Raw genomic sequence first — 24,571 nt, forward strand, 5'->3', positions numbered from 1 at the left:
ACAAATCTGACCTGTATGGGAGGTGTGCCAAGCAAAAGATAAACTGCAGTTTGACAGTGAGAAAAGACCAGGCCTTCTGGAATAATGTGCTCTGGACAGACAAATCAAAGATAAGAGTTGTTTGGTGCAGACCAAAGACAGCCTCTCAGGATAAGAACCATGAGGCATCTATGAAGTATGGTCCGGAGTTGCTTTGCTGTCTCGGGGACTGGGCAGCTCATGGTCATTGATTCAGCTCTAAATTCTACATCATATTAAATTGCACTTGAATAAAATGTTAGCCCATTTGCCTGAAAAATTAAGCAGCAAGTAGGTATTTTGGAAGGATAATGATCCAAAGCACACTAGCAAGTCCACCAGGGAATGACTCAAAACGAGGAAATGGAAGGATGTGAAAACCACAAAAACTGCATGAAAACTCTTAAAGATCTTGCCTCTAAAGGAATTTTGCATGGAAGGCGGGTAAAATTTTCACTAAGCTGATGTCAGAGTCTGGATAATTATGCAAAGAAACCTGCCAGAATGTATTTTAGCTAAAGGGGGTAAAAGTAGCTTCTGGTGCCAAGGGCTTACTCTCTTATTCCACAGTAGAACATCACATGGATTGAAAAAGATATTTTTGTCTCTCGGTGTTATTCAAGTAGAGTTTTTACTAAGTATCAAAGAGGATCAAATGTTTGCTTCTCCAAGTATTTCAAACAAACCAAATACTATTTTTCCTCAAATTAATAATCACATGACCATCAGTGATTACAGTTTTCATTCACAGAGTTGTTTGTTTTTTCATAAAGACGCCAAATCCTGCTTTCAAACTTTATTGGAAGGCTGATAAGCTTGTTGCATATCTGTGAAAATACATGCTTGAAGGAAATAAAATAACAAAAAGCACCGTTAATTTAAACAATCTTTGTGAACTGTTGATTTCCATCACATTACGTAGAGGGATTTCAGCATAAAGGCAATATTTTACAGCATATTTTAAGCATACAGCTTAGTTAACACAAGGTTACAAAATGAATGCTTATTGAACAGTTTCAGGTAAAGCCCAGCGGGAGGCAGTATAAGGCTGGCCCTTCAATCCACATATCCACTTTTTTTATATATTTTTTTTTTATCTGTCCAGAAGCGGTTCGCTCTTCACATTGTTTCAGTGCAGTGAAAGGTCATAGTGCTCACAGGACAGGAAGGCCCTCCCCCATAGGCCAGTGCTCTTCCTGTTCTCCTCTCTGAGACACCTGAGCAGCATAATGTGGCTCAGGCACTTTTTTTTTTAGATGGTGTCATCTAAATGCTCGTGCAGCCTTTCTCCTCTGTTATTGTGCCTGTACCTCCTGAAAAGAAACCAAGTGTTCAATTTAGTGCAGCAACAGTGACAAACTGTACACTGGCTCGAGTAAAAATGACAATTGTTTTGTCAGCAGACGCAGGCTGGCCTGTCACGCCTCATGTTTGCACAGTATTGTGTGGGAGGACACCGTGTCACATTTTGCTGTTTCATTCTGTACCATCACCTTTTTTTTTTTTTCCTTGTCGTTTTCTAAAGCATCCACTACCAGTGTCTTATTTTCTCGCTGCATATGGCTTTATCAACTGAGCATAGCCTGAAATGAGATTTGTGCTTGTGTCTGCCAGTGACTGTGTGCTTTACCGTACCTCCACAGCAGAAATGCGAGCACTCCTCCTAAACTCAGCAGGAGCAGGAGACAGACTACAGCTGCCGTCGCACTTCTGTTCTCGGTCTCACAAGGTGCTGTCAACCAGGAAAAAACAGCCGATGAGAGGAGGAACAAAGAAAAACAAACCCAAAGAAACAGAAAAAACAGAGGTCATCTGGCATGGCTGTTCTTAGAGGGCAAAGAGGTCCCCTGCAACAACTCCACACAGTCACTAAACTGACTGGAACACCAAGGGATAACAGGAGGCATCCTAAAATACCCTGACTGTCGCTGGATCATCATGCCTCTTGGCAGATACGAGGAATTGCATTTGTCTTGCCTGTTTAGCAGCAGTGGTAGCGGCAGTGGCAGTAGTGTTGGTAGTGATTTATTGATTGCACTCTGGAAAATCCTTTATCACTGAAACACCACCGGTGATACAATACACAGAACAGAACAGAAGCGCAATCAGGACACAGCTTCAATAGACACAATGCATTATGTACAGGAGTCCGATTCCTGAATATCCATGACACAGCACGGTGGGCTTTAAATAAAGTGTCAACAGGCGTAGCCACCTTTACATCGAACCGCCTGCTCCAGCCAAATGGGGATCAAGCATTGAGTTTTTTAATCTCATGTGGAGAAATGTGGATTTACATCCCAAGTAAATGCAGTATGACCATGAAAAAAGTGCTGCATTACAAGTCAAAGATAACTCTGACTTAAGTCCACGAGAGTATATTTTTATATATAAACACAAAAAGTAAAGAAATTTGTATTTGGTAGATTATTTCTTGCCAATAAATCGTACACCTTGAAAAACCTGCTTATTTAAATGAAGCCATGTTTGTAAGGAAAATGCGTTTGTGGGTTGAGCAGCAGAGTTGAGTATGTGGGCTGTGTCCATTAAAAACTTTCCAATTTTTCTCTTGCCAATCACAAACAGCTCTGACAAGTTTTTCATGGCCACAACCCACATACTCAACTCTGCTGCTCAACTCTGCTGCTCAACCCACAAACGCATTTTCCTTACAAACGTGATGCCATTTAAGGGAAAGATTTGTTGCCAAGGAGCACTGTTACAAAAATAAAAATAAAAATCAACCAAACACAAACCTCCTTAATTTTGTGCAAAGTTTATCAAAATTATTGATAAAATCTGAGTATTACAAGCATTTTGTTGACACATAAAAAATCAAGTGGTCTACTGCAACGTGAGTCTATTGCATGATGCATTATAGATCATGTAGCATTTGTAATATTTTAAAAAATGTTTTATTCACACATATGCAGATGATTTTCAATTGCTTTATGATAAATTTATGCATGTCTCAATTTGCAAGATAACAAGACAGCGATCAAATTAATGTAGAGGATTTTTAAGAGAAATGTTCAAGTAAATAGATCCATCTAAAAATTGTAAAACCAACTCCAAAAAAAAGTTTATAATTAGAATATTTTAAGAGTTCAAAAACCCAATGTTCACACTCCTTTTTAGACCTCTTATGGTCTCCTTTATCCATTTAGCTGCTAAATGCTGGATCACATTTATCAGCTTCACTCTGACTTTGTGTGTCTGTCTTTTGATGTCAGACAGGAAGAGTTCAGTGTTTTTTATGACAACAACAGCTGGAAATTAAGTCAAGAACAGTGACAGTGAACCACAAAAGCCAAGCTAAAAAATAACCCACAGACCCAAGACGTGATAATTATCAGTGGCTTCATCCCTGTGGGGGGGATATTTCCCTTTACACTTCCACTGTTAATGTCATAAGTGTTGATTAAAAAAGGTAAAGCAGTACCTGCAGTGTAGGTGGCGGAACTATGGCCGAGCTTGTTGCTAACAATGCAGGTGAAGTGGCCACAGAGTGGAGAAATGGTAATAATTAATATTGTTCCATTGTTGGAGACTTTGCCCACCGCCTTGGTGATGTCGGCACTCTCGTGGCGCCAGCTGAATCTGGGATCAGTCCCCCAGGCCTCGTTACAAACAAGCAAGGAGTGGGACACGTTAATGCTGACGGAGACGTGGTGGACTGCCTCTGGAAAGACAGACAAACAGAGGTGAAATATGGAAATATGTGACAAGTATGTAGGTAAAGAATGCAGCGCTGGATGGAAACAAGAGGATATATTAAGTGCTCAGCCGTGGGCATCTATCTGTTATAGAATAAGAATAATGGCACACGGCTGTCCAAGAGGGTCTCAGACAAAGAATCATGAGAGACATTTAATGCTGTCAGGAGAAACTGGCTCAGTTTCAGAGACAATAATGAGATCAGAGAGAGAGGCATAATGTTGGAGAATGGGATGATGGAAAACCCTGGAAGCCGAGAGAGCAGATGTAGAGAAGAGTGGAGCTGATGAATTGATACTGTTAGGGCAGACAAATGAGAGTAAAAGCACAGAAACTACGGGGAGACTGGATTCGTCTAGAGGGACAAACGCAAAAAGAAAGACCGGGAAAGTGGAGCCTGTAGGCAAATTTAATTCCAAGTGTTACATTATTAAATGAGACATCTACCAACAGAAGAAAACAATGCTTTCTACTGTGAAATTAAAGCGCATTCGTTATACTGTTGGTAATTATTGGAGTTAACACTTGAAAGGCCACAACAGAGTCAGCTGGAGAGTATTTGATGTATTCTTTCTTTCATATAATTACTCAGAGAGATTCATGTAAAGAGGCCAAGTTTTACATAAACTGCCGCAGCAACATATTCAAATAATTTAAAGCAAACAACATTTATATTCATATTTCAACTAACTGTTGGTATATTCTCCAGCAGCCCCACTATGTAGTAGGACCTTTTGTTCCCACGTCTTTACACTGGGACGTCTTAATGTTAATTTACTGCTGCTTTAGCATTTACTGCTGCCGTATTGAACCTTTAAACAAGTACCAGGTGGAGGTATGACGCATGGATGTAATTACACCATAATTTTACAATCAGTGGATATAACCATCAAAACGCTTCTAACTTAATGATTTATACTTAAAAATTCATACCCTCTCATGAGTCTCTTGTCTCTTGTTAAAGGCAAAATAATGGATTACACAGTAAAAAATGTACAGTAGCTTGGTGGTAATATTCTTTCCTCAAAGTCATCAGTGTTTAATTATCTGCATTCATTACTGTGCAAAAACTTTTGTTGTGTATCATCTAGAATTAGGACTGTTGTTAATGAATATTTATTATGAGATAATCCATACACTTCTTTTTGTAGTTAACCTATTGCCTGTTATTTATAATGTTTCATTGTGCCCACCATTGTTGTCCTCAAGCTGAACAAAACCAAAGCAAGATATTTTATTCGGGCAACCCAACATGTTAGATGGGTATCTCTCTGCTAATTGGTCTTATAGCTTCTTACCACTTTGACAGTGCTTCAAAATTTGATAAACAGGTGAGCTCTGTTGCTAAACTAAGGCATCTCAGTAAGGTGAAGGCCTCTCCCGCTGCATGACTTTGAGAGAGTAATTCACACTTTTATTACCTCTCTTGTTTAAACTATTGCAATTCTTTATATGTTGACTTTGACCAGTCGTTTCATCATCGCCTCTGGGATGTGCAAAATGCAGAAGTTTGCCTTTTGACAGAACAGAAATGACGTGATCACCTATATTCTTGTTACACTTGCTCCTTACACAGACTTCGAGATCCAATTAAAATTTTTATTACATGTTTCTCAGTCTCAGTCATTTAGCACCACCTTGCTTAACTGAACTTTTGCAACCCTACAATCCTGCCAGAGCACTGACGTCTACGAACCAACTGCTTTAAGATGTTTCCGATTCAAGCTTAATAGCTGAGGTGATCGAGCCTTTTTAGTGGTGGCTCCTCATCTTTTGATCAACTTAGCTTACCAGCCTCTCAATCGTTTTAAAATGCTGTTAAAAACCTACTTTTTCTAACTTGCTTTGGGTCTAATTGAACAAGATACCTCAGCTTTTATTATTCAAAATTGTTTTTACTCAGTTTGAACTTGTGACGCTCTCCACTTTAGAGGATGTGGTTCACCATATTAAGCCCACAGGTTCCCCTCGGGATCCTTTTCCTCCACAATTTTTTAAAGACATTTTTCCTAGTATAGGGCAGTATGTCCTTGAAATTATTAACAGCAGTCTGTCTTCTGGTGTGGTTCCTGCAAATTTCAAACATGCAGTAGTGCAGCTACTGCTTAAGAAACCTGGCCTTGATCACAGTTTTAGCGAACTATAGGCCTATTTCCAAGCTGCCTTTACTTTCCAAGGTTTTAGAGAAAATCGTTTTTAGTCAACTGAAAGATTTTCTAGATGATAATGGCATCTTTGAGGTTTTTCAGTCAGGTTTCAAAACACTTCATAGCACAGAATCTGCATTATTAAGGGTTTTTAATGACATCCTTCTGGCATGTGATTCTGGTAACCATGTTGTCCTTGTCTTGCTTGACCTAACTGCTGCTTTTGACACCGTAGACCACAATATTCTAATTTCTCGATTAAGTGATGTAGTAGGTATTGGTGGCACTGCACTCAATTGGTTTAAGTCTTCTTTGTCAGATCGAACTTTCTCTGTCAGCCTTCTCGGTTCATCTTCTGCTCCTCTGTCATGCGGTGTCCCACAGGGCTCAATTTTAGGGCCACTACTGTTTTTACTGTATTTATTGCCTCTGGCTTCTATCCGTAGAAGGCATGGGATTGCATTTCATTGTTATGCCAAAGACTGCCAAATTTATTTGCCACTGAAGCAGAAGGGTGGCATCTCCATAAAACCTCTCATGACATGTCTAGATGACATTAGAGCTTGGTTGGCTCTAAACTTTTTAAATTTTAATGAAAAGAAAACAGAGTTGTTGGTGTTTGGACCCAGTGGTCCCTGTGAGTCCTCCTCTGTAGATTTGGGACCTCTGGAAGTTTATTTTAAACCTGTTGTTACTGATCTTGGTTTTAAGTTGGACAGTGATTTTAAATTGGACAACCAAATCAGAGCAGTGGTGAAGTCCAGTTTTTATCATTTAAGGCGACTGGCAAGAGTAAAATCTTTTCTTTCGAGGCAGCACCTTGAAATAGTGATCCATGCTTTTATTTCTTCCCGCCTGGACTACTGTAACGCACTTTATGTGGGGGTCAGACAGTCGTTGCTCTCATGTCTGCAGCTGGTTCAAAATGCTGCTGCACGACTCCTAACAGGAACTCGTAAAAGAATGCATATAACCCCTGTCCTGGCCTCACTACACTGGCTGCCTGTGTCTTTTAGAGTTTTGAAATTCTTATGTTTATTTTTAAATGCTTCACAGTCTTGCCCCGCCTTGCCTCTCTGAGCTTTTTCATCTCCACACACCCTGTCGGTCTCTCAGGTCAGCTGACCAGCTGCTCCTGGAGGTACTGAGATTGGTAGGAAGTCAACTTGAACCTGAAGTTTTATTTATAAGCTTCCAAATGACAACATCAGACACTTTAAGGTGCTTAATATTGTAAGGTAAAGACTCTACATTAGTAGAGAGGAAACCCCAACAACTAAACGCCCCCCTTTTAGCAAGCACTTGGCGACAGTGGGAAGGAAAAACTCCCTTCTAACAGGAAGAAACTTCCGTCAGAACCAGAGTCAGTGAGGGGTTACGCGACAACCTTTAAATGCTCATAATTTGAATTAAATGATCAACTATAGTAAATATAGAGCATCTTAACACTCAAGCAGTTGTTTATCCCTGCACTGTACCAGCAGTGTCTTTAAATTTCTCCATAACGTCTGTTACAACAAGCCTTTGTGGAGTGGGGACCTGGATAAATGGACAGCATACTAAAGTGACTGTGCACATATTTTACTAACAAAAGGGGATTTATCTAAGGCTGTCACAATAAATCCTCTCACGTGCCGGTCGTCATACTGTACCGTATTCCCTGACGATGCATTGTGTGGAGGTGTTGGCTCCTTGGCGATCTGTCACAGTCAGAGTGTACACGCCGCTGTCCGCTGTGGTGTATCCATTAATCTGGAGTGTCGTCTCCTGCTGCTCGGTGCTCACACGGACATTTGGCCTCGTACCAGCACACTTGAGACTCCTGCCAGAGCACGTGGCCAGTGTCACTCTCTCAATATTAAACCCCGTTTCCGGCTCGTGTTCCCAGGTTATTGTGGAGATGTCTTCCAGGTGTCCACGCTTGATCTGGGCTTTCAGATCCAGGCTGGATCCGGGGACTACATACACCGGCTCTTCATTGAGGATGTGCACTGACATACAATGGAGCCCACATGGCACTGAGAACAAAGATCGCACTGTTCTTTATTACATCGTCTTCTGTGCCTCTTTCACTTACGTGACTCATACAGTGCATATTTCTACTGCACTGGCCATGAAGACCTGCAGTATTCAATCAGACTTTTGCCTCTGGAGTGTTTGCATTGTACGAACAAAATAGAAAGCTAATGAAACAAACAATAACATAATATGTCATCGCCATCCTTCTCTGTATGCACTTTATGAATATACTATAGCTAGTTGCTGTCAAATAATGTCAAGTTATGATTTATAATGCATGACAACATGCCTAATGTGATATCCATCAAACCACATCAATATCCTAAAATCTGTGTCAAAGCCTGGTAAGCCTGTTTGCATTTACCATGAGAGCTATTAATCATGTGTCTTAACTTGAAAGGCAAAGGATGGGGGAAACGTAAATAATGCAAGTGCGGTCATTAACGCAAGAGGCACTTTTGCGTAACAGTGCAACGTCTTAGGGTTGTTTTGATCATTCTTTGTGTGGCTGAGGAACAGAAACTGTGCCACTGTCTCAGCTTGAACAAAGAACAAAGAAAAAAGGGCAAAGCAACATAGCAATACTTTTTCCCTTCTTTGCTTTTTTTTTTTTTTTTTGCCTAATGACAAAATCATTAATATGGCGGGTACAACAAAAAAAGGCTTACTCAAGAGAAACAGTGGGGCAACTCTCCAGCACAGGAAATACTGTAGATCCATAACACCTGCTGATGTAGACGGAGAGTAGAGAAAGAGGAATTTGTCCATGACCTCAGCAGCGGCACACAATTTCCTCTGTACTCAGGCAGCAGGGGTGCCACTGCAGCAAGAATAATAACACCACCTCCAGAGAAAATGTGAAATTAAAATGAGAGCAAAAACAATTACAGCCAGCATGTCCTTCTATTAAAAAATGTAAGCCAAATGTTTAGGGTATTCTTTTTTTTTCTCCCCTCTTAATTTATTTGTGAAGTATCCAAAGAACAACAGTATTGGCATTGCAGACTGCAGTAAAATCAGAAGTTGGAACAAAACCGGGACACGTCTGCTGCCAAAACTAAAATGAAGCCCCTCAAGCACAGCTGCTACAGGAAAACACAGAGAGAGAACAGAGATAACGGTGCAAGAACACAACCCAACCTGCATGCATTAAATATAACCTAGAATTCCCCTTTTTGTTTACCTTGAAGTTATCCACATCAAAACCCTCTGCAGCGGGACTCACCTACCTTTCTAAAACCGAGACAGACAGCACAGTTGAGTCAGAGGTCTTCTGCTCTGTATTGACTTTCTCAGAGGTTAAAGTGCAGCGCAGTTCACCTCAGTGAGAAGAATTATGGCCCAAAACACCGCAATACCTTTAAAGGGCTTGCCATTGTAAGAAATATTCCAGTTTGAAACAGCAGTAAAGCCAGATGTCTTCTGGAGCTTCTTCTCTTCTCTCTGGCCTTTTCCCCCCTTCTCGTCATGTCCAACCCTTGTGTGTCACGTAGGCGTCATTTTCTTTTCCAACAGTCTACCTCCCACCCCACCACCACTTCCTGTACAGTCAATGCTCTTTTCTGCTTTGTGCTTTAAATAAGTTGAACTGTCTATTGTAAAACCACCCCCTTTTTATTATAAGCACCACCCTGCTCCTTTCCTGGGCCTGTGTTCTAGCACACGCTCCCTGGACAATACAGCATATTTGATTCTAGATTTTCACACAGCTGCTTCTGAGCTGTTTGTTAATAGTGATAAAAAGAAATGGCTTTCTTTGGAAGGAAATCACTGACAATGTTGAAACGCATTCTTACAAAATAGGTTTTGTACTGCGGGCTTCTTATCCGGCACGAACACTAGTTGCCCTGCAGACACAATGCATTGTTTTGGTGTTGAATTGTAAAGAGGAACTAATACACGATTTACTCTATTTTTATTTCTTCCAATAATTGTCCCTTGCTTGCAACTGAGAAACCTCTTCAAGCATGTTAAGGGGAATGCCAGCGATTTCATTCCCTGGGAAAGTTTAGCTTTGTGTTAAAATCTGATCGCCAGCTGTTTTAAAGAAAACTGCAAGCGGATACAAATGAATCCATCAAACAAGATGATTTGATATGATCGAAAGCGCCACAACAGCCTCCGAACCAGCTCTGACACGAGATTGTTTTGCCACACGTGTCTCTTACACCACTAGAGCACTGAAGCATAATGACATCACTTATTCAGAGGTTAGCTCCACAGTTTCTCACTTTGGGGAGCACATCCTGGGGCACGGATATAATGAGCGATTTAAAAATGATTATAAAACCATTTGTATTTGCAAAGGATTTACGAATAATCATGGGAATCACAGCTGTGGCCCCCACTGAGTCTACAGAAAAGTGCTGTCAGTTGGAATTAACCAGTGGGTGGCACTAATACAACAGCTGAAAAATATCAACACTGTTAGCCCTCATATCAGCTTTTTTTTTCTTTTTTTCCTTCTTCTTCCTCAGCAGACATCATCTATAAGCTTCTGGCTCCATATGCAAATGAATTACTTGCTGGGGTTGTTTCAGTTTGCTAATGTGTTACTGCACAAGCGAGCAGCTGAATCAAAGACTCAAATGTGTAAAGATGGTGCAATTATATGATTTTATCTGGTGCTCTAGGGGATCATGGCTTCTTCTTTCGACTGCTCCCTATAGGGGTCGCCACAGCGGATCATCTCCTATCTCACCCTCTCTCCCTTACATTCTCCTCTGTCAACCCGTTGCACTACATCCACAAATCTCCCCTGTGGTTTAATTTTTTTTCAATTGCCTGGCAGCTCCATATTCAATATCCTTTCCCTGGTAGCCCTCCTCTGCACATGTCTAAAGCATCTCAGTCTTGCGTCTTAACCACTGTGCTGACCTGAGATCACCTACCGGAAGGAAAATGCCAATGAATGATGAATGTGAAAGGAATCGACTTTCTCCAAATGCTGTCGCTGCAATGCAACAGCTGTTACTTCAAAGTTATTTCCCACCCACTGACCATTCTACCGCAAACAAATGACTGCGTCTTCTTTAAGAAAACAGGCGTGTCCGTCACAGGTATGAACAGAAATGTAGGAAGTAGCCGACAAGTGTTTTCGTCCTTACAGCACAAAACTAATATGTGGACAAAGGGGCTATACAGAGGTAAGCCTATTATAATATAACCTATACTACATACTATATTTAAGATGTTTATGTTTGTAAGTTTATTAATCAGATGTAAACCGAACTAGATGTATAGCCAGCCAGCACAGTAACAATATGATAAAATGTCCACACAGCATTTATTGGAAGAAATATCCACACCTATCCCAGCTACCGGAGAGAATGTCTTTAGGGATTTTTAAAAATATCCACACATGCATACATTTATTGTGTGCATGCATATATATATATATATATATATATATATATATATATCTTGTATAGTTAAGGTTTTAATGCTTTAATCTCCCAACAGACTGGCCTGACTGACGACATGAGACAACCTTTGCTCCTTATCAGCTTGTCGCTGGCAGGTAAAACAATTTGCACTGACAGTCACCTCTCCTCATGTCCCGCGTGCAAGGTTCAAACAGCTCACAAAAGTCTGTAAAGTCCAAAGAGTTTCGACTGAGTCTGTGCTGAGAGTGGAGGGAAAACAAGGCTGGGGAAAAGACGCCGTGGTATTCCAGGCACGTTTTAAAACAACTGCATTTCAAGCAGAAAGCTCGCCTTTAACCGCTCTTAAACCTGCGCGGCTGCATTCCCGTCGGTGCGCCGACTGAGTGACGTGATGCCTTCAGGGCCTGCTTACAGGCTCAAACATCTGAGCTTTCATCTCATGATTCAGAACGAAGAGTGTCTTTTTTTTCTTTTAATGGGAAGGGCGAGTCTACAGGTTTTGAAAACAATAATATGAACAATAGGACTACTAGTAGCATCGATACCTGGCTATTGTTTTGAAAACATGACATAAAAAAGCAAACGCCTGCATAAGTCCCAAGAAAGGCGAAGTTTGCTCTTGTTTCAGTTATTTTTATTAAAAAAAAACAAAACAAAAAACTACATTTCCTTTTTTCTGTTTTTCTTGTTGTTTTGTTTGTTTTAGATCTACTGTATTTTAAGAAAAAGAGAGAGAGAGGGAGTGATTCTATGTATTTGTGAAATGTTTTTAAAGATTTATGAGTTCAGCAGGAACAAGTGAGCCCAGAAAAGGTTCAGAGGCAGAATAACACGATTTTTCTTCGCGGGGTTTGTTGATAGTAGCAAAAAATATAAAATAATGCCAGCCGCACTTAGCGCCTTGTGTTTCCTGTTTGTGAAAACCTTTTGCTCAAAAACAAAAAAGATCAGGCAACAAGCTTCTGAAAGCGAATTAGCGCCAGGAATGTAAATTATATTTTAATTTGTTCATTAACTAAGGGCTGTTCTTCATGCATGAGAGATAATTATTAAAGTAATAATCATCAACATTTTCATATGATTAAATATTCATTTTGCTGCTATCGGCAGCTGCTTCTACACAGTTCTCATTCAACCTACACTGCTCATGAAAGCACTTCTCCAGTTCTTGTGCCTGCGGTTTGGTGGATGCGTTTCTGATAAATTCTTTGGTAAACAAGAAGCTGTTTAGTTTACATCTCCAGAAATGTTGTTCAGCTGAAAGTGACTTAACGAGAAGGACTGTCAAAAGAAACCGCCACACCCACTGGAGCAACCCACAGATTTAAAGTCCAGCCTCTTTGGGTACAAGTTTGCAGGTGAAAGTTTCATCATCACTCCGCTTTTGCTGCAATTGGCATGGCCTCTGGACTCTTTGCTGCAGTTCATTTCAGATCCATGTATCCAACTAAATCACTTTAATAGTGATTTATTAGACAGGCTTTACTTATTAAAGTCTAACTCTTAATGATGTCATAAATGCATCTTATTTTAGGTGCCCTTGTAAAAACGGCCTTGTAAAATCATTCCAACCGCACATGAAAGCATCAGCTCTGGGCTGCTTCACTCGTTATCATTTCTCACTTCTGACTCATTAGCCTTTATTCTGACTTTTTTTTTTTTTTTAAGAAGACAACAAACCTAAAAGCCTAAAACACTTTTGTTGTCTTTAAGAAATCAGTGGGGAAACCTGAATACAGGCCATTTCACTGGTGTCATTTTATTCTCTGCTCTCCTGTGAAAATCGTATAAAGGCAGTCCAGCGAGACTGATCAGGACCATATTGATTTATTCACTATAAATCACTGGCTGGTGTGTTGTCGCATAGAAGCTTTATATGCCAGTAAAAAAAGGCATTGAAAATTCAGCAGGGCTTTTCCAGCTTCAATCTGCAATACTAACACAAAACACACACAGAGAGGAATGGTAGCTAAAGACAAAAGCACATATTTCCTTCTTTATTCCCATGCAGATTTCAAATTGACAAACATGCAAACAGCAGAAGAACTTAAATTCAGTTTTTCTTTGGAATGTAGTTGCTTAAAAAAATCGCTTATGCACCACTGATTTTGTGAAGAGAGACAGCAAATATGATTATGACATGGCTTACAATAAGTCAGGCTAACAAAAACACAAAATAGATGTTTAGTTTGGGATCACTTACAATCCAAAAATCATGGTGTGAAATCAATGAGGAAGGAAAGAGTGTGTACCTTACTAATGGGTTTTTACCCCCTGAGCCCACTGTGTGTATCTATAGATTTTCTCCTCTGCAGTGGTGAAAGATGTACTCAGATCCTTGGAGTAAAACTACAAATTTAAGAATACTATGCTATTAGAAGTATTCCAAAACCCCATATAAGTGAAAATGCAGATGCTTTCTTTTCATTCTAAAAAACATGTAGGTGCATCTCTGTAACCTAAACATTTTTGTAAATACCATTTTTTTTTCAGTTTTCATTATTATTATTTTAATTTAGAAATGTTACCGTTTTATTCCATTCTGCTCCCAAAACAAAAATGCTCAGAGATGTGTCCCACACCTTTCCCCTTCTTATTCACCAATCTGCATTATTATATCGCGGTAACACAAACATGCAGACACACACCAGACACTATGCTAGTACTTGCCTTAATTCTTCAGATTCAGCAAGCTGCTGGAAACATTCCTCAAAGATTTTGGTCCATATTGATATGATCACAAAGTTGCAGCAGATTTGTTGGTTGCACATCCGTGATGCAAATTTCCTGATCTGCTGCAGAGGTGCTCTGTTAAATTGAGATCTGGTTATTTTAATACAGGGAACAAACTATTGCCAGTCGGACTGACCCCCGGCTGCCAATCATCTATTCTTGGAGATGATTTGAGATGATTTGAGCTTTTCGACATGTTAACCTCATCAGAAAATGGGTACACTAGCAGCAATACTCAGGTCGGCTTTGACTCAGTTGGTGCTAAGGAGTCCCCGCATTACTACACAAACATCACCACCCTATTACAAAGAAGAACGGATCCATGCTTTTCTGTTGCTTCAGAAACTGTAGCTCGTTACATCAGTCAGTGTTTCTAATCTTCTGTTGTCAAGTTTGATGAGCCTGTGTGAATTACAGCCTCATTTTCCTGTTCTCAGCTGACAGGAGTTGCATCCTCTGTGGTCTTCTGCCTCAAGGTTTGACGCATTCAGAGATGCTCTTCTGCATACCTTGGTTATAACGAGTCCTTATTTGAGTCACTGTTGCCTTCCTGTCAGCTCAAAGCAGCCTGACCATTTTCCTCTGACCTCTTGACATTAACAAGATATTTTTGCCCAGAAAACTGCTGCTGACCAGATATTCTCTTCTTTTGGATAATTTTCTGTAAAGTTTAGAGATGGTTGTGTGGGGAAACTCCCAACAGATCAACAGTTTCTGAAATATTCAGACCAGTGAGTCAAGCATCGACAACCATGCCATGTTAAAAGTCACTTAAATCACATTTTCTCCTGTGACGTTCAGTTTGAGCTTCAGTAGGTCGTCTTGACAGTGCTTACTTGCCCAAATGCATTGTGTTGCTTCCATGTGATTGGCTGATTAGACATTTGTATTAATGAGCAGTTAAACAGCTGTACCTACTAAAGTGGGAGTGTATTTGCCCATGGACTGTTAATAGCATTTTTAACTTTCAAGAGAATCCCCTCTTTTCAGTACTTGCTACTGTAACCAACACTAGATGCTTATTTTTCTCTTTTTTTTCTTTCTTTTTTAGTTGTTGCTGTAAACAGAACAGAAACCAAATCCAGCTCAGACATAAGTTTGACCAATTTTTCATAGTGAAAAATGACCTGAACATGACCCGTTCCCTTGTGGGAGTATCTAAGTAATGTGGGCTGTTGCAGTGGATGGCCTTGCTTTCGCCTGGCTTTTTGGAGGGTGACTTTTCTTCCCAATAGTTAAACTGGCTCTCCATTTTCAGCTAGGCAGTTGTTTGAACTTTCTCCATCTGTCTCTGGTTTTGGTCGAAGCCACAGCTTCTCAAATGACACTATAATGCGTCACCATCAAAGTATGAGAACCGTTTTGCTGTTTATGTTGGTTTTAAATTACTTGTTTGTTGAATGAACTGATGACTCATTATTGAGGAAGGAAGAAATAAAAAAGCCATACATTGATTTTATTCCTTAGTTTTTTCTAAGACTCTTTTGTCTAGACTCTTCTAATTTCTGCAGAAGGTCACAAAACAAAAACGCTGAGATGCACTGATTTAATTTTTAAAAATACACCGTGTTTATGCTTATCTTTGCCTGGATTACCCTGAAATTTGATGTAAACAGTCATGTGTCCTCAGGTGCTATTATGATGACGGCTAATTTCACTATCTAGTATATTTATTTTCGTAAAAAAAGATTACATTCTTATCAGGTTCTGCTGCACGTTGTTTGAAATATAAAACATTTCCTCCACCCTAAATTGAAATGATAAACATTGTAAGCACTGCATCTTTAATATCTCTCTTTTTTTGATTGTTTGTTTAGTTCTCCTCCCCGTCGGTGTACTGGGTCAGAAACCGGTGGTGATCAATTTCCAGACAAACCCAGTGTTGTCTCAAACTGGTACTGATGTAGTGTTCACATTGCTGAACCTACCAAGTGTCCTGACCATCACATGGTTGTATGAGAACAGGCCTTTGGGCGTGTGGGCTGGAGGGACCTCAACGGTTGAACCACCACCGCAGTTCCAGGGCAGGGTCTCCATCACTGCCAACACGCTCAGAATTGGAAGTGCCCAGCTCCGGGATGCGGGGAGCTACCAGGCAACGGTGCTTCCCACTTCTAACACAAACCTGTCTGTGAACACCGGATCAGTACAGCTGAGAGTGTTTGGTAAGAGATAAAGAAGTGCCCCTGTGAGTTGATTTAAGAGAGAGTTGGGAAGTGGGGTGGTAAGGGAAAGTGGAGGGCTTGTAGAGTGTGTGGGGGGAGAGAGGTTTTGAGGGAAGCGATAATGTTAGGGAGGAATACCAGGGAGTAAAAAGAGAAGAGGGAGGATTCGGGAAGTAAGAGAATTAGTCTGGGAGGTATAATGAAATTAGTGACCCATAGTAGGCGAGGTAAAATTAATGAAAAAAGAGGAGGGGATGAAGCCAGTGGCTCAGGGCTTTATGCTAATTAAAACTCATCCAATATGCAGCATTCATGCTCTTAGATGTTTGATATTATAGCAGTCTAAATGTAGCGTTGCATTTGCATACAGTACATACTGTATTTGCATTCATTTATATTCAGTACTGTAATTGAGCCCGAACAGCTGAGGGTCTCTCTTTAATTTCAGTCAGCTGCCCACGCTGCAGGGATGATGTACAGATTTTCTCAACCTTCTTACCACCAGTGCTAATAGGGTGCCAGAGAGACCGAATTGTTAGAGGCACTAGTCTATTATTGCTGAAAGGTCACATTCTCCAAACTCACCACAGCAAGTTCATGTCATGGAACAGCCGCGTCCTTCTGCACGACTCTCAGCCTCCTACTTACTCGTTCATAGCTTCCTCTTGAAATGAAAGGCAGCCAAAATGCTAAAATATAAATCCTGCTGCTGATTCACAGGTGATCTGCAAAAACAGGAGTGATTGGAGTTATTTAGTAGTTGCTCGAATGTTTTTGTTTGTTTGCTGTAGCTGCTGAGGTTCTCTCTTAGTCACCGCTTCCTCCTCCTCCATCCGTATGCCCCCTCTTCTCCTTTTCCAATTATTTAACTTAGGCTGCTCGCCAAGAGGCATTTCGGGTACCACTCACACCGTCTGCCCCCTTATTCGCCATCTGTGCCTCTATCTGAACGGTGTCCCTTCTCAGCTCTCACTTGCTTTGATTACAACAAATTATCCTCAACAGATACATAAAGCTGCCCTCTATTGTTCTGTCACTCCAACTTTTGAAGTGAGCTCCCTCTCGTTCTCTTTCTCTCTCAAACACTCAGGCTCATACCTATAGTAGTCGTTAATTTTAAAATCTTTTCTCAACATTTCTGCTTTTGCGGCTCTTTGGTAAAGTTTATTTTTCTTCCCATAGATGCCGTAGCCGGAGTGAGTTTGTCTGTGCCTTTAGTACCATTGGAGGGGGGAAATGTGTCTCTGAGTTGTACATGGACTGCTGGGACGGAGATTACAGTCCAGTGGGGCAAAGGAGGCTCAACAGTCACTGCTGACTCCAGGATCACCATCTCCGGTGGCTCTCTCATCATTAACCCAGCCAGACGGAGTGATGCGGGGGAGTACACATGTACAGCCAGCAACCCCGTCAGTGCCCAAACTGCCACAAAGAGCCTCACTATCTACTGTGAGTTTGTAGTGATTAAGACAAGAGGAAGCTAATCTGCTGTAGCCACTGCAAATAGCAGTAGCTTATCTGCTTACCCCCATTGCACTGCATACAGTATGCTGAAGTGCACTCAGAGTGCACAGAACATTGTCCAAAAGCTTATTGTTGTGCTTCTGGCTTTGTTTCGATCACAACAGTAATTCAGTAATTCTCATGTTACAACTGCTATGCTTCTGATCGGTGTCCTCAAAGATCTAACGTGTATTTTTTGTGTGTCCGAAATAAATCCCATCCTCTGTAGCCACAGACGTATTCATTCACAGGGGCTGCTGTACTGTAGACTGATAACAGCTGGTAAAACTGAAAGTGCAGCTAATGATTACTTTCAATGTCACCTTATCTCTTGATTTATTTTTTTTCTCCAATAATTATTCAGGTCAGTTTTTCAATTTCAACCACAATTTCCCAGTTTGGTGAAATGGGCAGTAAATCTGCAAAGCCTGCATGTGGGAAACTATAACAAGCAAATATTTACAATAGTTTCCATCTTTTTTTTAAATTAATGCATTTCTTCAGTTAAGCTGTGCTGACATCAGACCAGCTGAGTTTAGGGTAGTAGTTAATGTTTGCCCACTAACTGCATTCTTGGTGGTTCAGTCCTTTTGACACTGAAGCTGCCAAAGTGTCCTTGGGAATACATGGCGGTTTGAAACAAGCATCATGTGGGAGAAATTCCATCCATATTTCCGATAAACAACATACACAATGTTTATTTAAGTCGTACTTGATTCGTACTAGCTTATAATCATGTTTTAAGAAGAAAAATACAAAAGTTGCCACTTCAGTGAGTGAATTATACTGTGAGGCATGCAAGTCATGCAATACATGTAAAAATAACCTTCAGAGAGAACATTTTCTTATTTTTTCTGTATGGGAAAACTCCATTAGCCGAATAACTTGCAGTCAAGATTAAAGACAGTTCACCAGAGTGATTTATCTTGATGTCTTTAAAATAAAATTGACAAAATGATAACTCCTTTAGCTGAACATATAATCCGTGCCTTTGCTTTTTGAGATATAAAACTGTGCTCATTGTACTTGTGAAGTAAATCTTTCTGGTGCTGATAACTTTGTCCTCTAATAATCAACAAACCAGATGGCCCTGACACCCCTGTGCTGACCAAGGACACCCCGAAACAGTGTGTCGGAGGAGGGGACGTGGTGGTGGGACAGACGGCTCGTCTCACCTGTACGTCTAACTCGCTGCCTCCTGCGCTCTTCTCTTGGCAACTCGACGGACAGCCTATCACAAATAGCCCGCCGGACAGCGGGGCGCTCACCATTCAGACTTATTCGAAAAATCAGAGCGGCCGATACGCCTGCACGGCCAGAAACGCCATCACTGGAAACACGTCAACCCAGAGCACAGTCTTTGCCATCGTGGGTGAGTTATGGTGAACGCTGACCTCTCTCTGACTGATTATGATGACAGTTGGTTTTGGACTCCGTCCTCATATCTGTCTTCACGACAGGAGAGGGACAGAAAGTATCCTGGGAGATTGATCTGCTGAGAATGCGGTCAAAGTCATTCAGTGAACCAGCCCGACTCATCCCTTTATTTTCACTTGTTTCCTCACCCCCCTCTTTCTTTGCAATTACTTTATCATTCCTTTTTTTAGAATCTTCACCTCCTCTTGTCTCATTTTTTTCTTTGCCTCCTCTTGTTTGTCTGAGCCTCCAGACTCATTATCTTTATTAATTCTCCCCCCTGTGACACCATTCCTTCTATTTCAGACGTATGCTTCAGCGGAGGGGAAGTGGCGGGGATTGTGATTGGCTCTTTCCTGGGCATCTTAATCATCGTGCTCCTCATCGTGCTCATTTTCTTTCTTGTGCGAAGAAGGAAGGGTGAGTTCGTGTGTGTGTATGACCACAAACCTTGTGTTTGTCCACTCTTAAAAAATTTATTGTATATTTTGTGAAGCAAAACACTTTTCATCACAGTCTTTATTAGCATCTTTACTTTAAAAGTAGTCCATTAATTTTTCCTTGCAATGTTGCAATATTATTTGTTTTATTAAAGCATTAAGACAAAGGGAAACTGCGCTGGTTCCAAAGACCAACCCAAATCAAAGGCCTGTGGTAAGCCCCTGTAAAATTTTAACTACAGATCTGATTTATTGACAATTCTTTTTTGTTCTCATTCCATTTTTCCTTTTTCTGTGTCTTTCCATTAAGCCCGCAGATCCACAGCCTAATGGTAGAAGGGATTTGGATCAAGGTCCCAACCCTCCCCTCTATCAACACAACTCTGACCGCTTATACAGAGCTGCACGCCAAAGCCTTGACAACCTGCAGACACTGCCGCCAAATGGGCTGCGTAACTCTGACACACGCCAACACAATGGCCATACGCACACAAATGGACTCCTACACAATGCTATTCAGAACACCAATTCATATCCACATAATGGCATTGACAACCCGGCTTTCGTGCAGACCGATGCTCAGAATACAAACACACTCCCAAACACACAGCAGCAAAATCCTAACATTCTCATACAGACTGGCCCTGCCCAGGGCGGCGGCCAGCCGCAGGCGGTTCATGTCAGCCTTAACGCGCTGCCGCAAACTACCCAGCCGAACAACAATGCACAGTTGCCCGCCATTCATGTCAATCTTAACTCGTATCCAACTGGTGGCCAACAGACACAGCAAGACATTTCTTTTCCCTTTACCAATGCAGCCAATAATAACGCTTCACAAATCCAACACAGCCTGATGCCTGCAGGGCAGTCTAATCCCAGAATGCAAAGTGGCAGACCCTATCCTAGTGACCCCCAGGATGCTCAAGTAAACGCATATCAGCAAGATCAACCAGGACTTATTCCGACTGGATACACACATTATAACAGTAATAACACTTCACAGAGGAATGCCAACACACAAACATACCAGGAACCAGAGTCTCACAGGAGGTCTGACAGGAACTCTGGAAGACAAGAGGCCACTCCTAGTTCCTCCCGTCGACAGATGTCTTGGGATTTCCTCAGAGGGACACCAGCGTATCCCAACGGCACGCAAGACAGAGGACAGACATCATCTGAGTACACCAGTGATACTACAGACTATACCAGCCATGCTCCCATACGCGAAGGAAGAACAACAAACAGATCTCAGCCTCGAACTCAGAGACAAACTGCTTCCCGTAGCAGGACTCCACCCAGACAAGATGCATCATTAGCTGACAGACGCTCGCGGCACCACTCGGCTGATTTTCAGCAGGTACTCTCTGGCATTTTAACCCAGCACGAGTCCTCACAACGCACACAGAGAAGCCCCCACACACAAAGGGAAAGTGCTCAGCGAGACATCAGAGGTTCGCCTCGTAGCCAGTCTGCCCCCAGGCAGGAAGCCACTCACAGCAATAACCCCCAGGCACTGCCTCCCACTGCCTCTGTAGGCCACTCTGCTGTCTCACAAGGACCCACCATACAACAGGGACTGACTGCACCGCAGGGTGCGGACACAAGAGCTTTGGCTGATCCTAATCATCTTCAACAGGCACACATGGCTCAGCAAAACAAAACAGCACCAGTTCAAACAGCACCACAAGGCGTGGGTACACAGACACAGCCTGTCACACATGGTGCTGGTCAAGCTCCCCAAAGGGGAACTGCTCCAGCCCCATATCCCTCCAGCCAGCAAAAACCCAGCAATCTAACCCAGGCTGCACTCAAAGCCCACACTGCAAGGGCTCAGACATTTCAAAATCGGAGACAGCAGACCCAGGCTGCCCTGCTTCACCCCGGACCACAGACTCAAGCTCCAGCTGCTGGGGATCAGCACCCACCGACTCCTCCTCCTGTTATCCCCCTCAGAGAGTTTCAAACGCTCCCTAAAGAGCGCAAACACCATAAATCCCCTGGTAGAGCCCCGGAGCCCCCAAGACCTCCAGTTAATATGCCAGTGGCTCAGCGACCTGATGCGCATCGCCATCACACCGTGATGCCTACCAACCATCATCACCAACCTCGGAATGGCCACATGCATGTCACCGCACACAGGCACGGCCACGCTCATGCTCATGGCCATGGGCAGCCTGCCCACTTAGCTCACCAAAGGCAGGTGAGTGTGAGACACAGCACGATAGCAGCCAACAGCTGCCATATGTTTGATATTGCAGATTTCCAGCATGCGGCTGTCTCTGACGTGCACTTTTGTGCCTGTGTTGTCCTGCTTCCTGCGTACTTGCATTTATACGAGGCCTGCTCCTTCTTTCACTGTCTGCTCAACAGTTGCTGCCTCAGTCTTTTTTGAAAGATGCTTGACAGTCAGTCTTAAAAAGTGTTGCAATTTTTGGGTTGACAGTGTTTGTCAGTGCCGTAAAATTGTATTTAGTCTCGAGTGTTTGTGACATTGTGGCAGTTTTTAAAGTAGCATTGTGTGTCAGGTGTCCTGCTTTTTTTTGGTGTCTGTGTGTGTCACATCGGCAATGAAGGGCTTGTTGTGTGTCTCCAGCAACAGGCTCACAGAGGGAGACCAAGATGATGACAGATGTCAGCAAACTACACTCTGCAACTGTCCTGTGAACAAACAGCCGACAGACGAGATCCAATATACCACCAAGCAAGACTGACTGCACGGGGTTTAGCACTTTAAAAAGCTGTCAAACGCTGTCATAACTGACTCCTGAAATCAGTTATTTTTTTATGGAAAAAAAAAAACGAAGACTGGGGTGAGAAATGTTTTCTGAAAAGATATTAGAAATTATCTTAAAGGAGGTTCGAGCTACCCTTTTTAAGGGGAAAAAATTACACTTACTACAAAGCTCCATAATCAACAAACCTTTGGAAATACAATAACTGTGTCCCACACCCAGTTATTGGACTGCTTTGTACTTCTGAAGCACATGTATCACAATTTGCCAAGGGCCTGTTTTTGTTTTTGTTTTTTAAAGTGCAGTGATCCATAGGACCTGAAGAAGTTCATGTCCTCTCATCTATTTATCAGCAGCACTAAACAACTAAACTGCCCAAATAAAATGCACACGAGGTAGCTGCGTGAATATCCGTGACTACCTGAGCCAGTAATGACAAACAATAAATGAGAAAGGACCCTGCACAAGATGGACTCGGCCCCTGGGAGCAGTCATGAATGATGAAATTAGCAGCAGGGGTGGTCTTGATTTACTTGGAGCTATTTATTTTGTGCCTTCTGTTTACAGATGCCTCTTATGACACTTCTCAATTAAAGGGATTCGCTCCAGTGGTGCTGGGAAATAATGCTCTGCTTACTATGAGGGGGATCCCCCCAAATGGATGGGCACCTATTAATTAAATGCTTTTATGTGACTTAAATGACTTGGAAAATAATCATACCCGTGCACGAATGAGGTCAGCACAAAAAAAAAAAAAACCTGAGCTGCCGCACTTTCTGCTGAAAAAGCAGTGTAACAATTTACGGGTTCATAGACGGCTCATTAAAAATGAAAGATTGTCGTTATTAGCTTTTTTTTCCCCTTTTTTAAACTCAGGGTATAATTTTATATTGATGATAAGTTGCACTAATTGATATCGGTGGTGTTGTTTTGTATGTTTTATTTAATACTGATATAGTTCTGTTTCTCCTAACAGAACCAACAGCTCGGGCACTGCGTTGCACCAAATGTGTAACAAAAAGTTGGAAATGAATTGTGTCACATAAATTTTGTGCTGGCTAAAAGTTCAAAGGGTTTAAAATGTCACATCCCGAGCCTCCAGCAAAACCATTTACCGCTAGTATGCATCTGTTACGAGATTTTTTTTTAAAAACAGGGCATGTATTTGTGACCTTTTTATTATTATTAGCAGACAAAAAGTGGATATGTCAATCAAAGCCTCAGGTTAAGAAATTGAAAAGTCTCTTTTCTTCCCCTGGAACTTATTTGGCATTAAGAATACAAATCACAGAATATCCCCAACTCTGTTCTTTAATATTGAAATGAATAAGCTCAGCGTTTGAAACCAACATGAAAAACTACTCAGCGCATATGGAAGCTCCAACCAGACATCTGGAGCACCATAATTCCTTTGGTTCTTGTTTTGGAAAATGAATGCTTGTAAACAGTTCATACAGATGTTCCAAGTGAGATGATAAAAGTACAGTATTTATCATGAGAAGAATGTGTATATATTTGGGACTAATGAACAGATTTGTATTTTTATTTTATCAATAAAAATAAAGATATTTTGCTACTGCGTTTGTCATCTCGCTGTCATCGCGCTAGACAACACTTTTCAAGGACTGTTCACAGCCAAATGCACCCCCACAAACACATGAGGATTTTGGATTTCCAGTGCAAAAATACCTCCTGTATGCATGGATGTTGACAGTAAGTCAATCCATATAAGCGCCTATTTATTCTGGTGTTCTTCTGTATCACAGAGCTGTTTGCAGTCTAGCCATATTTCTGCTCACTGTGTCTATAGTGCTAATTATTCATGGCGCCTGTGTATACCGAGTGCTGTTGTTGATTCCGCTCAGATAAATCTGTTCCTTCGGCTTGCTGTGGAGGTGCAGAGTGTGTGTTTGGATCACAGCTCCATCAGTCTCCCAATCCCCTGCTCCCACTTGTACGTCACCTCTGATGAACAGGCCTGCTGCTCACTATTGGAGACACTTCACGGTAGTCTAGCACTGTAATGAGTGGAGATGGAGTGCATTTGAGTACCTGGTACCAGAATAGGTTACACCATTGCCTACCAGTTCCAGATGAAAGCTGTGATTTATGAAAAGTTTGGAGCGGTTTTACAAATGAAGTACTTTGTATACTATGCTACTCCTGCTATCTTTGGAGGGATGTGTGTTGTTTATTTCCTAAACAGCTCAATGGAAATTGCAAGACATTCTGGAGTCTTCGAACACGCAGCACAGTAAACCTCAAAAGCTTATGTCGCCACCTTCCCTGGGCCAA

General features: G+C 41.7%; 2 protein-coding genes across 6 annotated transcripts; one reads left to right on the forward strand and one right to left on the reverse strand.

Annotated features, from left to right (window-relative positions):
• Positions 1 to 799: 799 nt before the first annotated feature.
• On the reverse strand, positions 800 to 11,657 carry LOC146699021 (uncharacterized). 5 transcript variants are annotated; one of them, XM_085471946.1, is made up of 6 exons: positions 11,448 to 11,657; positions 8,570 to 8,629; positions 7,535 to 7,900; positions 3,461 to 3,700; positions 1,654 to 1,750; positions 800 to 1,331 (listed from the first exon to the last, which is right to left on the reverse strand). In XM_085471946.1, exons 1-6 carry the CDS (start codon positions 11,455 to 11,457, stop codon positions 1,271 to 1,273), a joined length of 834 nt encoding a protein of 277 aa, XP_085328072.1. In that variant the 5' UTR covers positions 11,458 to 11,657; the 3' UTR covers positions 800 to 1,270. The 5 variants fall into 5 exon arrangements, with proteins under 5 accessions (XP_085328072.1, XP_085328074.1, XP_085328073.1 ...); XM_085471948.1 differs by lacking the exon at positions 11,448 to 11,657 and adding an exon at positions 9,131 to 10,585 and having other exon boundaries at positions 8,570 to 8,626; XM_085471947.1 differs by lacking the exon at positions 11,448 to 11,657 and adding an exon at positions 9,131 to 10,585.
• LOC146699022 (uncharacterized) lies at positions 10,974 to 23,849 on the forward strand. Its single transcript, XM_085471943.1, has 9 exons — positions 10,974 to 11,047; positions 11,364 to 11,421; positions 15,838 to 16,185; positions 17,368 to 17,634; positions 18,773 to 19,060; positions 19,411 to 19,524; positions 19,700 to 19,758; positions 19,855 to 21,744; positions 22,138 to 23,849. The coding sequence occupies exons 2-9, from the start codon at positions 11,382 to 11,384 to the stop codon at positions 22,165 to 22,167; spliced, it is 3,036 nt and encodes a 1,011-aa protein (XP_085328069.1). The 5' UTR covers positions 10,974 to 11,047; positions 11,364 to 11,381; the 3' UTR covers positions 22,168 to 23,849.
• The last annotated feature ends 722 nt before the right edge of the window (positions 23,850 to 24,571 follow it).

Source organism: Copadichromis virginalis, linkage group LG11 (assembly GCF_057382275.1).
Source record: "Copadichromis virginalis isolate Kocher_CV1m ecotype Utaka linkage group LG11, C_Virginalis_male_GT1.1, whole genome shotgun sequence".
Taxonomy (NCBI): Eukaryota; Metazoa; Chordata; class Actinopteri; order Cichliformes; family Cichlidae; genus Copadichromis; species Copadichromis virginalis.

Excerpts from the sequence above, each read along its gene's own strand:
- LOC146699022 (XM_085471943.1), top strand. The coding sequence starts at position 11,382 with ATGAGACAACCTTTGCTCCTTATCAGCTTGTCGCTGGCAG. Across the intron at positions 11,422-15,837 it reads TATCAGCTTGTCGCTGGCAG|TTCTCCTCCCCGTCGGTGTA; the intron begins GTAAAACAATTT and ends TTGTTTGTTTAG. Across the intron at positions 21,745-22,137 it reads ACTTAGCTCACCAAAGGCAG|CAACAGGCTCACAGAGGGAG; the intron begins GTGAGTGTGAGA and ends GTGTGTCTCCAG.
- LOC146699021 (XM_085471945.1), bottom strand. The coding sequence starts at position 8,669 with ATGGACAAATTCCTCTTTCTCTACTCTCCGTCTACATCAGCAGGTGTT. Across the intron at positions 7,901-8,569 it reads TGCCCCACTGTTTCTCTTGA|TGCCATGTGGGCTCCATTGT; the intron begins GTAAGCCTTTTT and ends CTTTGTTCTCAG. Across the intron at positions 3,701-7,534 it reads ATGCATCGTCAGGGAATACG|AGGCAGTCCACCACGTCTCC; the intron begins GTACAGTATGAC and ends CTGTCTTTCCAG.